Source organism: Xenopus laevis, chromosome 1S (assembly GCF_017654675.1).
Source record: "Xenopus laevis strain J_2021 chromosome 1S, Xenopus_laevis_v10.1, whole genome shotgun sequence".
Classification (NCBI taxonomy): domain Eukaryota; kingdom Metazoa; phylum Chordata; class Amphibia; order Anura; family Pipidae; genus Xenopus; species Xenopus laevis.
Window position 1 is genome coordinate 142,261,118 of NC_054372.1, and position 15,890 is coordinate 142,277,007.

General features: G+C 41.3%; 1 protein-coding gene across 4 annotated transcripts in view; it reads right to left on the reverse strand.

The window, feature by feature from the left end:
- Positions 1-505: 505 nt before the first annotated feature.
- Positions 506-15,890, reverse strand: part of dgcr2.S (DiGeorge syndrome critical region gene 2 S homeolog) — a 30,691-nt gene continuing 15,306 nt past the window's right edge. For 2 of the 4 annotated variants that reach the window (XM_018237164.2, XM_018237167.2), the window contains 7 exons: positions 9,532-9,742; positions 7,700-7,776; positions 7,392-7,562; positions 6,176-6,379; positions 4,925-5,077; positions 4,389-4,625; positions 563-3,540 (listed from right to left, as the gene is read on the reverse strand). In XM_018237164.2, coding sequence (XP_018092653.1) covers positions 3,281-3,540; positions 4,389-4,625; positions 4,925-5,077; positions 6,176-6,379; positions 7,392-7,562; positions 7,700-7,776; positions 9,532-9,742 — 1,313 coding nt within the window. In that variant the 3' untranslated portion in view covers positions 563-3,280. 4 annotated transcript variants of the gene reach the window in all.

The following is a 15,890-nucleotide window of genomic DNA, read 5'->3' on the forward strand; positions in this document are numbered from 1 at the left end:
TTTGAGTTCATGCAGCTTATTTTTGCCCTTCACTTGGACACATCTATATCCAAAGAGTACACCATTTTGCTTTGATTACCAAAATCCAGCATGGAAGGCAGCCATTTGTTTTAAGCAACAGTGTTAAGTCAAAAATTGCTGTGTGAAGGTCCAAATCGAGTAGTGAAGGCTTGATTAATTTATATAAATGTAGTAAATCAACTGCACACCTGTATTCACTTCAACTGCTCTGGTGGTGCTGGCCCTCTGTTGACCAGGCTGGGTCCTTTAGCAACAGCAACAGATTTTTCGAACATATCCAAACACACATTTATTTGCAGTTGGGGTGCTTGCCCCTTTTATGATGCCACCAACAGTATGAGCACCCAACTGCAAATAATTGTGTGTGTACGGATCCGTTTGAAAATCTTTTGATTCATTTATATACCTGTCAGAGGAAACAAAATAAGATTGTGTTGTTGAAAACATTCGTCGACAATTAAAGAGAAACAGGAAAAAAAAAAACTTTTTTTTCAGAATACAGTTTAATTTTGCCATTTGAATGAATGAATTTCACAGTAACAGAAAAAAAAAAAAAAAGGTTGTACAGTGGTGATACAGCCTACCGAAAAAATGCAGAAAAGAAGATTGAAACTTGAAATGAAAGTGGTCATATTGCACTTCAAACTGGGACAGATATTGTTGTGGTGCAAGAGCCCTATAACCTGATTACACCTGCTTGTGTTATAGACATCAACTTAACTGCCACATGAAGACCTCCTATATAGAATTTATTAAAAAAGTTTGGTAATTGAAATGTCCACGCTTTACGTATAATCAACATATCTCTAAGAAACACTAAACAATGGACCCAATTTAGCAGCCTACACATTCACAGGACAAGCTAGTTTAGAACCGTAGTCTTGAGCTTGAGCTCTTGCAGCAAATAAAATCTATATAACTGGAGGCCTACATTTCTGAATCTGCACAAGTGGCACCAAAGTGAAGCATTTGAACTCATTGAAATTGATACCATAATTTTCCAAGATGACACTAACCAGTCTGGCTATAAAAGGTGACTAAAAAAGTGGTGATAACCGTTTCCCTAACTAATCGGCTTGCCCCCCCATGGATTTTACGTAAATGCCAACGTGCTGTTCTGGATTGTCTGAATACATTACACCAAGAAGAATGCTACATGATTATTTTATGGATCTTTAAACACAGTTTAAACACAGTTTCATAAGTTTTGTAGTAGTTGAGTTGTTAAACGTCTTTCTTTGCGTGGGCCAGTTTTCCATTACAGTTATGTTTTTTGTTGGACTCTGCTCAAAAAAATCCACAAATCAAAAGGAGAATGGGCACCTGGTCACCAAGAGGCAGTATTTAAAAAAAATGCCTGTTTTTCAGTCAGATATCCTAAATAATGTCAACTTTCCAATAGCAATGGAGATGCTTAGTCACAATAATCAGGCTGCACTGTACTGGATTGTACATAGACAACATCAATTGGCATCCATTAACTACTCCTTTGATTTCAATATTTTTGCGAGCTTTCAGTCTTAAGCATTAAAAGAGAACTAAAACCCCCCCTACCAAAAGCCTCCCCCCTAATCTTACATGCATTGCCCCCCTCCCCACTACGCGATGTGCTTTCGTTTTAAAAAAAAAAAAAACCCTTTAAAAAATTCTGCAGAGAAGCGTAGCGGAGCTCCCGGTCGTCAACTTCTGGATCTTCATGTAGTCTTCAGGTCCCGTCGCTGTTGCGAAGCCTGCCGGAGCATGCTCAGTTGGGCCAAGTCCAGAATCAGCTTCAACTGCGATTTGCTTGTGCAAACCTGCATTAAGACCGCAGACTACACGAACATCCAGAAGTTGGCGACCTGGAGCTCTGCTTGTTCAGAAAGTAAACCAATCCCAAAGATCATGAAGCTTTAAAAAAAAAAAAAAAATCTGTTTTGATGCATCTAATGATCTTCAATTTTTTTTACACAGCTCAGCCATAAACAGAAACAGTAGCAAAAAAGTAGTAATGCCAAATAACGTGAGCCCCAAATACTGCTCTAATTTTTCATTTTCGAAAAAATAAGCAAAGAAAACCTTGACAAAATAAATTGGGATTTGCATTTATCCAATATCAACAAGTTTATCTTCATTTTGGATTTCTATAGTACTTGAATGTAATATATTACATAAAAAGAATTTCCAAACTTTTAATGCTTTACTTTTTTTTTTAAAAAAAAAAAAAATCCGCCAACCTGAGCCATGCTCACAAAGCTTATTTCATTTGATTTCATCACTAAACCGTAAATGAATTGTTTTTTATATTTAAAAAAATCATGGGCAAACATAGGTGATGCAGGGCATTCAAAATGGCAACATAAGCAAAGGAGATTACACCAGCACCAACAGCTCATACTGAGCATGTTATGTTTACATTAACTCTCACATGCATGTTCTGTGTGCTGCATCTCCAAAATGCACCTTCCTAGAACATATTCCCCAGAAAGTCCAGCATTGAAATATGACAGGAGATACTTGATAAAAGTCCCAGGTTAGGACCAAAACGTTAATCAATTCAAGGAAGAATCATTTATAAAGTTCCCAGCTGGTGATCCCCTGGACTAAGATTGACATTTGGAGAAACACCAAGTTTAATTCTAAAATGGCCGCACCTAAAATGGTGGAGTTGGGATCTTTTGGGCAGAAAAGAAATATCTTAACATCTGGTCCCGACTGTAGAGATTATCTACACACTGCAAAAGGATAACCATCCACTCACCACTCACATACCAACAACCTCACAATAAACGTGTTCAGAGAAAAACGCAGAGTTTGTATTCACGACTGCCAGAGGTCAGATAGCAGCCAAATGTGTCCATTTTCCCCACTGAAAAACAATGTTCTTACATTTCTAGTGCATTTCCACTGCTTCATACTCTGTGCTGGAGTTCTGTGGTTAAGGATCTTGCATGATTATTGCAAGTTATGTAATCCAAGAAAAAGTAAAATCCAGTCCCACATTATATATAAAAATGTAGAGGTGAGTACGCCTTGTTCTTCCCACTCTCTAAAACTCTCATGGGGGAATGAAGAAAGTGCAGCTTTTGAAATGTAATATTTACATGATAGATCGCTCTGATTTCAAGACAAGGCTTAATAGCCTGTTTAACACCTGAGCTGCCGGTGGAGCTTTGCAAAATGAGGCGGAGATCTTAGGTAGCAAAGGGGTTAAGAAGAAAGAAAAAATCCCCCAAATCCCCCTAAACTAAGCACAGCTGGCAACTGTTTGTAAGCTGTTTTAAACAACGGTGTTGAGAGAACAATTGCTAGGTGAATGTCCAGATTGAGTTTCGCTAGTGAAGGCTTCACTCTGCAGGCTTTTGGGGGACATCAGCAAAGTACTACTGACATCCCCAGAGCTTGTGTTGTCACTTTGAGATTGGGCAAGACATGGCACTGCTGGGGGCAAAGGCCCTTCTGTTGTTTGAGGGGTGGATGTATTGCTGCTGCTTGCAGTTGACAACTGGTCCAGGACAGCAGCTTGATGAATCGCTTGATCTGCACAGGGAAAAACAAGGCAAATAAGATAAAATAGAAGGGAGGATAATGATATGACTAACAACTACAATAAATAAATCGACCATATCTATTACTGTAACTGCAGCTCAAACAGCTGTAATCAAGTGACTCTGCTTGTGTTTGTTAAAATATATTACATATCCGTACAAGACATATAGATTACAGGTAATGTGTGCAAATATTATAGTTGCCACTATATTAAAGAGGTTGTTCACCTTTAAATTAACTTTTAGTATGATCTAGAGAGTGATATTCTGAGACAATCTGCAATTGGTTGAATTTTTTATTTATTAGTTGTGGTTTGAGACATTTAGCTTTTTATTCAGCAGCTGTCCAATTGGCATTATCAGCAATCTGGTTGCTAGTGTCCAAATAACCGTAGCATTCATGCACTGATTTGAATAAGAGAAAGGGATATGAATAGGAGAGGAACTGGATGAGAATTAAACTGTAGTACCAACAATACATTTGTAGCCTTACAGAGCATTTGGGGTCAGTGACTCCCATTTGAAAGCTGGCAAGAGTCAGAAGAAGAAGAAGAAGGAGGCAATAATAGGAATGTGAATAATTAAAAAACTATAAAAAAATAAATAATGAAGATCAATTGAAAAGTTGCTTAGAATTGGCCATTCTATAACTTGCTAGAAGTTAACTTAAAGGTGAACCACCCCTTTAATAAAGAAACTAATAATTACTTTCGACAGCAACTAATCGTATGCACACCAAAACAACCCTTTCCTTAATGTTTTAACAAAGCCTTATAGCTGTTAAGGCATTGTAACCACTACATATATAAAAATAGAAACTATTTTTCAAATAACGGATACCTGGACTTGAGCACAGTATAATATCAGGACTAATGGATGCTTCGTAGGGTGGGGGCGGATCATCTGGATGCTGGATATCAGAGTATTTGTAAGCTGTATAAGGTGGAGGTGGCTCATGGAAGTGAAATGCCCCACCCTCTCCATCATCTGAAAGATGAAGTGGTGTCAGGCCTGTTCCAAAACCATCAGGTCCATAGTCAAAGCCTGGCATTCTGCGGCCAAGACTAAAGTGGTGCACTGTGGAGAAGAAATAAAAATTATCAATTTATGAAGAAAAAATGAGTTCTGCAGTAGATAACTACATGTATAAAGGAGTAAGAATTATTGATATACAGTTAAATTTTACTGGGGGGTGAAAGCTTCTGTTATTAAACAATATTATATTCAGAAAAATAGTCATTTAATTGGGTTGTTTGCTTTTGACCCTTAGCAGATATATTTTTTTTATCATGGAAAATACATTGGCATATACTTTGTACAGGATTCACAATATGCAGTTCAAGATTGATCCATTATACACTCTTCAACATACTTACAGTTGGCTCCTATTAAGGACTCAATACGTTCCCTGCGTCTCTGTCTTAGACGATGAACCATGAAGAGCAGAAGAGACAGAATGAGGAAAGAGGAGATACAGCTCACAATCAAGCGCATACCACTGGCCATAGAGTCAAAAAGGCTGCTTCCATCTAAAGATAAATATACAAAATCAGTAAAAAATAAATAAATAAAATAATAGCATAATTAAACCCTCTTTTTGAACCCCCATCCTACTGCCCCATACAGCATTCTGCACAGACTCACCTTCCATGATTTCTGACAGCCTAATCTGTTTGTATTTCTATTCCAGACATACATTTCAAACCTAGTTAATAGGATGTTGTTAAATGATAGGGAATTAATAGCATTCCTATGATTCAGGTCACTGGATAGCCAAAAATTCATTTTATTTTCAAAATTATTAATTCCCTAATTTTGATCCATCATTCTGCTCAGCAATTAGAGGGTCATAATAAATAAGATTTTTTAAAAATTACAGTGCAGCACTGAAATCTGACCTTTTCGGGCAAAAAAGCCTGAAAAAAACACAGAAAACCGTACGATTCAGGTTTTCGCACGGTTTTATTGAGTTTTTACCTGAACCGATTAAATGTATTATTTTTAATAATAAATAAGGTCAAATTGTGAATTCTAGTTTGGTCAAACTTTTTTATTTAAAAAATCACAAAAATTCGGATTTTGATAACTAACCCCCAAATCTCTAGCATTATAATGGAAATTTGTGTTTCCACTAATGTGGACATTTTCCAAGGCAAAAGTAAAAATCTGCTTCCATCTAGTGGGTTATAATGGCACAGCTAGTCAAGTTATACAATTTATCTAAAGGAATAAGTATCTATTATGTATAGAATTGGCATAAATGTTAATGGGGGCCCACAGCAAATTCCATTTAGGGTCCCGAAACATTGCTAAATTAACCTATGCTACCAAGATACATAGATGCTGACATTTAATATATATATTATATATTGACATTTCTCATTAATTGGGGCCTTACTGGGTCCCCTTGCAACCACAGGGTCTGCTTCCTCTGTAGTTACTCTTGTTTTAACACATTAATTGTGCAGAGACAAGGAATAATCCAATATACTCTAAAATAATTGATGTAGATCACTATTGAGAGAGAATGAGAAAATATGGCAAAAGCTGCCTCTGCATGGCAAGTATAAAGAGTGTAGGGCTTTTGCATGCATAATTCAGAATCAGTTCCACACCCTGTGCCTTACCTGGATCAAGGCAGGTAAATTTGCAGCATTCCTTGGGGTCCTTGCGAAATTGCTGACAGCCCTGAGGTCTTTCACAAAGAGCAGCAACACACATTTCTGGCTCACCATTGTGGCAAGTGCAGCTCAAGCACGGGTCATCTCCCTTAGGTGTAAAGTAGTAGCCTTCATCAACAATGTTGTCCTTGATATCAACACATGTCTGGCCTACATACACAAAAAAATGGGGAAGGATAGGGAACTGTAATTAATTATACTACAATTTGTGAGAGAAGCAGTCACAGCATTACAGTGTGGAAATTTAGAAATGCTGGCATTGAGAGATGGTGGCCATTCATACACACAGGCTGGTTAATCAATATGCAAATTCAAATTTTTACCGCAATTCAAGTTTTTTTGCACTAAAACTTGTGAATTCAAATTCAAGTTTTCAAAATATGATTTTTCAAAAACATAAATATTTAAAAACTTGGCTTCTAAAATCTGACAGGTTCTTTTTTTTGGTATAGAGGGCTGAAAATGATGAATAGAATACAAAAGCGCTGCATTCAATCTATTTTTTTTTTTTAACATTTTATTTGATTGGTTTTTTTTTTATATTGAAAGTTTGTTCATAAATAAGTACAGGTATGGGACCCATTATCTGTAATGCTCAGGACCTTGTGCTTTCTTGATAACAGATTTTTCTGTAATTTGGACCCTAATACCTGGGAAATCCTGTAAACATTAAATAAACCCAAAAGGCTGGTTTTGCTTCCATTGATTAATCAAATCTTAGCTGGGATCAAGTACAAGGTACTTTTTTATTATTACAGAGGAATAATTTCTAAAAAGAAAATAATTTCTAAAATATATTTGATTAGAATGGAGTCTATGGGAGACAGTCTTTCCATAATTCTGAGCTTTTTGGATAACCGGTTTCTGGGTTAATCGATCCCATGCCCGTAATGAATATGCAGCATATTGTAACTATAAACATGGAATTACTCAGCAATATGGGTTTAGTAAACACTTGGCTTTCTATATTGAAGAACAAAGCACATTTTTACAGACACCCTCATGTAAGTGAGACTGCATATTGTTCCTGCACCAGATTCAAGTTATATCAAATGCAGCTTATATTACAGCATACTAAAAAAAAACAAAAAAAAAACTTGAGGCCATTCAACTCAATGTTGCCATTAGTCCATGGCACATGGCTGCCAAACACCTAACTTACTTCGCTTGCAGAGGAAGGATGACTTTTCATAGCAGTTTTCTGCAAACCAGCTGTGCAGACCAAGATTTCTCAAAGATGGCAAATTAAAGCACTGCAACTGGGCGCACAAGATATTCTCATTGTCGGCTGTTCCAAAGATGGGCACGGGGGGCAAGAAAACCTCAGCAGATCCTATAAAACAACAATAGACATGACTGTGAAGTATGTTGATTATTCTTCTAAATTTACAAACTAGCGAGTGAAGAATTTAGAATCTATTATAGAAAACATTACAACACAAACAAAACCAGTGGCATGAATGCACTAACCTTTATATGCTACTTCCCAATGACCCTCCATAGAATGGTTCCTGCTGGTAATAACAAACTGGTAGCCAACCCACAATCTATTTAGGAGAAAATAAATGAAGGATCCTTGTATTCAATAGTATAAATAAGCAATAGTAACCTGTAAATAAATTAACCCTCAGATCAAATAAACATCTGCCCCAAGTCATCTTATCCACTGGTGAAGAAAATTAGCCTAAGGTATATATACAGCCATATGAAAACATTTGGGAACCCCTCTCAGCCTGCATAATAATTTACTCCACTTTCAACAAAAAAGATAACAGTGGTATGTCTTTTCCCAGGAACATCGGAGTACTGGGGTGTTTTCTGAACAAAGCTTTTTAGTGAAGTTATATGAAATTAAATTAAATGTGAAAAACTGGCTGTGCAAAAATTGGGGTACCCTTGTAATTTTGCTAATTTGTATGCATGTAACTACTCAATACTGATTACTGGCAACATTAATTGGTTTGATTAGCTTGTTAAGCCTTGAACTTCATAGGCAGGTGTGTCTAATCATTAGAAAAGGTACAGTATTTAAGGTGGCCAATTGCAAGTTGTGCTTCTGTATCATTGTTCAGTATCATGGTTTAGGGGAAGGCTACAAAAAGCTATCTCAGAGTTCTAAACTGTAAGTTTCAACTGTAAGGAATGTAATCAGGAAATGGAAGGCCACAGGCACAGTTGCTGTAAAACCCAGGTCTGGAAGGTCAAGAAAAACACAGGAGTGGCATATGAGGAGGATTGTGAAAATGGTTACAGACAACCCAAATATCACCTCCAAAGACCTGCAAGAACATCTTGCTGCAGATGGTGTATCTGTACATGGTTCTACAATTCAGCACAATTTGCACAAAGAACATCTGTATGGCAGGGTGATGAGAAAGAAGCCCTTTCTACACTCACGCCACAACCAGAGTTGCTTGTTGTATGCAAAAGCTCATTTAGACAAGCCACAGTCATTTTGTAAAAAAGTGCTTTGGACTGATGAAAATTATTTTTAGTTATTTGGTCATAACAAAAAAAGCTTTGCATGGCGGAAGAAGAACACCCCATTCCAAGAAGAGCACCTTCTGCCTACTATCAAATTTGGTGGAGGTAACATCATGCTGTGGGGCTGTGTGACTAGTTCAGGAACTGGGGCCCTTGTTAAAGTCGAGGGTCGGATGAATTCAACTAAAGATCAACTCTTCAGGAGAATGTTCAAGCATCAGTCATAACGTTGAAGTTACACAGGGGTTGGATATTCCAACAAAACAATGACCCTAAACACACATCGAAATCTACAAAGGAATTTATACAGAGGGAGAGGTACAATATTCTGGAATGGCCGTCACAGTCCCCCTACTTGAATATCATCGAAAATCTATGGGATGATTTGAAGCAGGCTCTCCATGATCGGCAGCCATCAAAATTAACTGAACTGGAGAGATTTTGTATGGACAAATTGTCAAAAATACCGCCATCCAGACACTCATCAAAGGCTAAAGGAGGCGTCTAGAGGCTGTTACATTTGCAAAAGGAGGCTCAACTAAGTATTGAAGTAATATCTCTGTTGGGGTGCCCACGTATATGCACCTGTCTAATTTTATGATGCATATTGCATATTTTCTGTTAATCAAATAAACTTTATGTCACTGCTGAAATACTACTGTTTCCATAAGGCATGTTATATATTAAAAGGAAGTTTCTACTTTGAAAGCTAAGCCAATGATAAACAAAACTCTAAAGAATTAAGAGGGGTTCCCAAACTTTTTCATATGACTGTATGAAAGCGCTTGATTCTTTTTAAAGAATTGGTTATGCCTTACCTCAGCTGATCCTTCCTTCCAAATGGTCTTTCCGCCACGTCCCACTCTTGGGCCAAAATGAATTTCAGCTCCTGGTCTGTAGTGAAGGTTGCCAGAGACCCATTTACCTTCTGACATATTTGTACAGCATCCCAGTAATTTTCTCCTGATGAGTATACCTTATAACAGCTGGCTGTTCCTTCATAATGATGCCATCCTGATGGACATTTTCCTAGGAAACATGCATGAGAAAAAGGGAACACACCCCAAGATATAAACATCTATGGAAAAAACATCAGTATCATTGATGACAAAACATCACAATATCTGATAAACATCATGGAGCTTCAGGCTCCCCAAAACCAAACCTAACTAAGGTAGTATTTAGCATTGGAAAAAATAGCACAATTCAATATATGACAAACTTAATGGAAGTAGGATTTATGAGCAAGATTATAACTCACTTAAATATGCAAACTAAAAAGCCATGATGAACGCTAGAGAATAAAAATGGCAATGCTCTCTGTAGCATGTTAAACCTGGATGTCATTACAGGCAGGTTCTTTTGGGTATTTTTTTTTTTGGTCTATGGACGGTGGCTGCACGACTGACATCAGTAGAAGATCAATGAGGTTTCAGTTCTGAGTCCCTAGAGGAATACTTGGAAGCAAGTTGGGCAGCATGTTTATTCCTCCATACATCCATGGATTGTGTTGCAATTAGTGAATTTGTGGTTTATTTTTTCTAAACCTGCCATGTTGTTATTTTTCTTGAAGGGTGAGCTTGTGAACTCCTTTTGTTCTATTTTAGTGTCAAAGTCCTGTGTATAGAGCCTGCTAGCAACCCATGTAAAGCTGCTTTCTCTAGACCGGCCCTTCCTGTCAGTGCAGACACCATGGGGTTAAGTATCCACCTCCGGAGGCAGGACAGAAGAAGAAGAAGAATCTCAGCTCCTCCCCCTTGATATAAGCTGCTTGCTCCTCCTGTTCCCCTCAGTTTTTTCTTCTGTCCTGCTGGAGGTTAGGACAGCATCTATTTTTAATTTTATTTAATCTTTAAATTGTTTTTCCTTGTTCATTTTATAATTTTTCCATCACTTCTACAAAGAAGATCGATCGATTGAGCAGGAGGCATCCTAGCTCAGATCATAGCAGCCCTTTCCGTTTCCCAAATGCCTTTGACCATCCTCAGGATTGGTGGCATTACTAGAGGAAGGGCAACTGCTTTACACAGCATACCTTCTCACAGAGAATGGTCCTGTGCTGATTCGGGGTGCGAGGTGAGCGATTCCTCGGCAGCCCTTCAGGTCGGCGCGCACTTCCGGGTTTTCGCAAAGGCGCCAAAGTGAGGCGCAACGTGCACGCGTGCCTCTAGTGACGCGTACAGCGGCCGCCATCTTGGATTTTTGCCGCGATCAGCACACAGCTATCCGACACAGCACAGCAACGCTGAGTCGCATCAGGTACAGTTTCCAAACCAGTACTCATGGAGCAGCGGAGTGTCAAGTGCTCACATTATTATTATGTAACGCTAGTCAGCGCAGGGGTAAGCACAGCCCTTAGGCTATTGCATGGCTTAATCCCCAAGACTGCCAGACTGGATGCCTATACGGCAGATCACTCTAAGGGGTATTAAGTTTGTTGGACACAAGCCTTATTAACCTTTTAATGCCTACAAGGCAGAGGCACCTTTCTTCTCACCATCCTCAGAGCTGGTGTAGTATTATAGCAGCCAGGTCCATACTTATAATATTAAGGCCTACAGGGCATCTAATACACACATGAGGGGGTGTCTCAAGGTACAGTTTCCAGTTACTGAAGCTAGTCTTATCTCTGTTATACAGATACCTCAATATGGATCCACAGCTAGAACTGGAAGATCTTAGGAGGGATATGACCACAGTTGTCAATACTCCAAAGACAAGAAAGGCACCAAGCAAAAAGGCTCACAATCAATTTAAGAAATGCAAGACTTGCAAACATACCTTGCGTAAAGGGGAACAGGAGATTTGCTTAGATTGCACAGACCCACCTATTTCTGCACCGACATTGTCGCCACCGCATTTACTACAATCTAATAGTAGCCCCCAGAATGTTGAGGCACAAGATCCTTCCACTTCAGCAAAACCTCCTCAGATGGAGGAGTTATTTGATTGGATCAAGTCCACAATTCAATCCTCCATGAGGCATCCAATTCCTCATACCAAAAAGCGACGGGCTCAGATGAGCTTGGATGCAAATTCTTCTGACTCGAATCACACTAGTGATCAAGATAGTGATCCAGAACCGGGGGAATTATCAGCTAGCGACATTTCCTCTGATGACTCAGATAGGGAACAACAGTATCGTTCACTTGCAGGGCCAGACACCGCAAAACGTCTCTTACGTGAAATGCTGGCCACACTCGAAATCAAAGACGAGACAGCGGCCACCTCAAAGGCTGATAAGAGTCCTCGGGGTCCAACCACGGCGGTCCAGAGTTTTTCCCATTTTTAAATCTGTTTCGCAATTGATAGAGAATGAATGGTCTCGACCTGATCATCGTCTAGCACTGACTCAACGTTTCCTTAGCAATTATCCGATACCGGAGGATCAGCAAAAAATTTGGGACAAGGCTCCTAAAGTGGATTCCGCTATAGCTCGCCTCTCCAAGCAAACAACACTACCAACAGAGGAAGCTGCTTTCAGAGAGCCTATGGACAAAAAGATGGAAACCTCTTTAAGGCGGGGCTACACTCATGCCACTGCTATCCTCAGACCAGCTGTGGCATCCGCAGGTCTAGCACGTACGGCTAGATTCTGGTGCCAAGAACTGTTAAAGAATCCTCCTCCACCTGAGGATTTACAGGAGGAACTACAAAGAATTAGTTCCGCACTGGCTTTCCTCTCGGACTCAGCCATGGACACAGTCAGATTGGCGGCCAAAACCAGTGTTGACACGGTGGTTGCGAGGAGAGCTCTGTGGCTGCGGCACTGGTCAGGGGACACGGCCTCCAAAAACAAATTGATTAACCTAAAGTTTACTGGGGACTCACTTTTTGGTCCTGACCTCAGACAGATTATTACAGAGGTCACCGGTGGGAAAAGCACATTCCTACCATCTGGGAAGAAACCCAGAACGGATCAGCCACACAGACCATACAACAGGTCATGGGGTGCGCAAGGACGCTCCTTTCGTACCTCCAGGAGTTCCACTTTCCGGAATCCGCACTCGGCGGGGGAGGCCAAGAGGGGTAGACCGGCTTGGTCCAACCAAACACGACAAGCCAGGAAACCAGGACCCCCCAAACCTAACTCTTCCTGACTTCCAGAACTCAAGTGCAGGAAAGGTAGGCGGACGGCTTCAGCAATTTTTTCCATTGTGGCGCACCCACATTCAAGACAACTGGGTGATATCCATAGTCACAGAGGGATACCGAATTCCGTTCAAGGCTCTACCTCCTCGCACGTTCAAACGCTCAACCGATCCGACAAATATTGTAAGAAAAACTGCTCTACTAAACATAGTTTCGGACCTTCTCAGCAACAATGTGATTACCAGTGTCCCCCCCCTCAGAGCGTTACAAGGGATTCTACTCAAATTTATTTCTAGTTTCAAAGAAAGACGGATCTTTCCGACCAGTACTCAACTTAAAGTCCCTCAATCTCTTTGTGTCCACACAAAAATTCCGCATGGAGTCCATCCGGTCAGTGCTGATGTCAATGACACAGGGGTGCTATCTGACAAAGGTGGATCTTCAGGATGCCTACTTGCATGTCCCGATCAGACCGGAATCCCAACGATATCTGAGGTTTACAATTCTGGACGATCATTATCAGTTCACTGCGCTCCCTTTCGGCCTCTGCACTGCGCCCAGAGTGTTCACAAAAATACTCAGCCCTCTTATTGCTCACCTCAGGCGCCTAGGGATCTCCGTCACTCCGTATCTGGACGACCTGCTCATCAGATCTCCATCTTACCAACAGAGTCTCACGGACACCCAGACCTGTGTCACAACATTGACACGGTTCGGTTGGATAGTGAACCACAACAAAAGTCACCTCATTCCAACACAACGAATCTAATTCTTGGGAATGTGGTTCGACTCATCCCTACAAACCATTGCCTTGACACAGGAAAAGATTCAGACACTGACGCAATCCGCCCAAGTTGTCCGCCTTCAGAACACAATTTCAGCGGAAAAGTGCTTGCAACTTCTAGGCTACATGGTAGCGGCCTTGGAGGCGCTACCATACGGCCGTTTCCACATGCGCTTGTTTCAAAACCATTTTCTACGCAGTTGGAACAAGAACCATCTCGACCTCTCTCAACAGATACCACTCAGCAGGTTGGTCAAGGATTCTCTCAGTTGGTGGACGTTTCCACACAACCTAGCACAGGGCAGGTCATGGGCTCTCCATCAGTGGACAGTAGTCACCACGGACGCCAGCCTCACGGGCTGGGGAGCAACCTGGCCACCACGCACATGCCAGGGACTCTGGTCGCCAGAAGAGTCTCGAATACCAATAAATGTGCTGGAAATCAGAGCAATCCGAAATGCGATCCTGCATTGGTCAAGAGAGTTAACAAATCAACCACTCGGCATACAGTCAGACAACGCCACGGCAGTGGCTTACATAAACAAACAAGGGGGAACACGCAGCAATCGAGCTATGCGAGAAGTAGCTCAGATACTCAGTTGGGCAGAACACCACGTCCCAGCCATTTCAGCGGTGTTCATCCCAGGTGTTCTGAACTGGGAAGCGGATTATCTCAGTCGACAACAGATCGATCCAGGAGAGTGGTCGCTTCATCCGGAGATATTCCAACAACTGGTGTCCAGATGGGGTCTACCAGACGTGGACATTCTTGCATCAAGACACAATTACAAGGTTCCTACATACTGCACCAGGTCACAAGACCCGGGGGCGGCGTTTGTGGACGCCTTAGTCATACCTTGGATTTTCAACACGGTTTATGCTTTCCCCCCTCTCGCGATCCTACCACGTATCATACGCAAGGTGCGGCAGGAGGGGACGACAACCATTCTCATTGCTCCAGATTGGCCAAGGAGGGCATGGTACTCGGACCTCATCACAATGTCGGCAGCTCCGCCATGGCGTCTACCTCTTCGTCCGGATTTACTTACTCAGGGTCCAATAAAACACAGCGATCTACAGCGACTCCATTTAACGGCCTGGTTATTGAAACCGAGATCTGGCGGTCCAAAGGGTTTTCTGCCAAGGCCACTGACATTTTAATGCATGCCAGGAAGCCATCCACTACTAAAGTGTATTATAGGACTTGGCGTGCGTTCATGGTTTTCTGCGAGTCCAGGACTATTCCATGGAAGCATGCAACTACACAGACGATTGTTGAGTTCCTCACTCAAGGGTTCCACTTGGGTCTCTCCTTGGCTACTTTGAAGGGTCAGCTATCGGCGTTGGCGATCTTGCTTCAACATCCCTGGGCACGGGATCCGGACATTGTTCAATTTGTGCAGGGCATACGTAAAGTCAGACCGCCTTACAGAGACCCTACACCGCCCTGGGATCTCACTACGGTTTTGAATGTTCTTCAAGGACCTCCTTTTGAGCCGTTAGCGTCTTGTGCACTGAAGTTCCTTACCTGGAAGATGACTTTTCTCTTGGCTATCACCTCAGCTAAGCGAGTTTCCGATTTAGCGGCCTTATCTCATAAAGAACAATGGCTCATAATTCACCAGGATAGGGCGGTTTTCAGGACAGTTCCATCCTTTACGCCCAAAGTTGTCTCAGCCTTTCATATTAATGAAGAGATCAATCTTCCTTCCTTGTGTCCAAACCCGTCTAATGCCAAAGAGAAGTCCTTACACAAACTAGATGTGGTCAGAGCAGTGCGATATTATCTTGACAGATCCAAGTCCTTTCGGAAGACTGATGTTTTTTTGGTCACTTATGGTGCTAATCAAGGATCGCCTGCATCTAAACGCACCATAGCTCGATGGCTTGTTGACACAATAAATTGTGCTTATGATATCAGTAACAAGACCCGACCCTTCAAGGTCAGGGCACATTCCACCAGAGCTCTGAGTACCTCTTGGGCTCTGCAAAATTTAGCTACCCCTGAGCAAATTTGTAAAGCGGCCACTTGGGCCTCATTGTCGACTTTTGCTAAATTTTACAAATTACATGTGTTCCATTCGGCACCTGCAGCTTTTGGTAGAAAAGTGCTTCAGGCTGCAATTGGGCACCACTAATTCTAATCTGAACCCAAACCTGAAGTGGGACAGCTTTTGAACGTCCCCATGGTGTCTGCACTGACAGGAAGGGCCGGTCTAGAGAAATAAGGTATTTTTACTTACCGTAAAATCCTTTTCTAGACGGCCTGGACTGTCAGTGCAGTAAGCCCCCGCCCTTCTG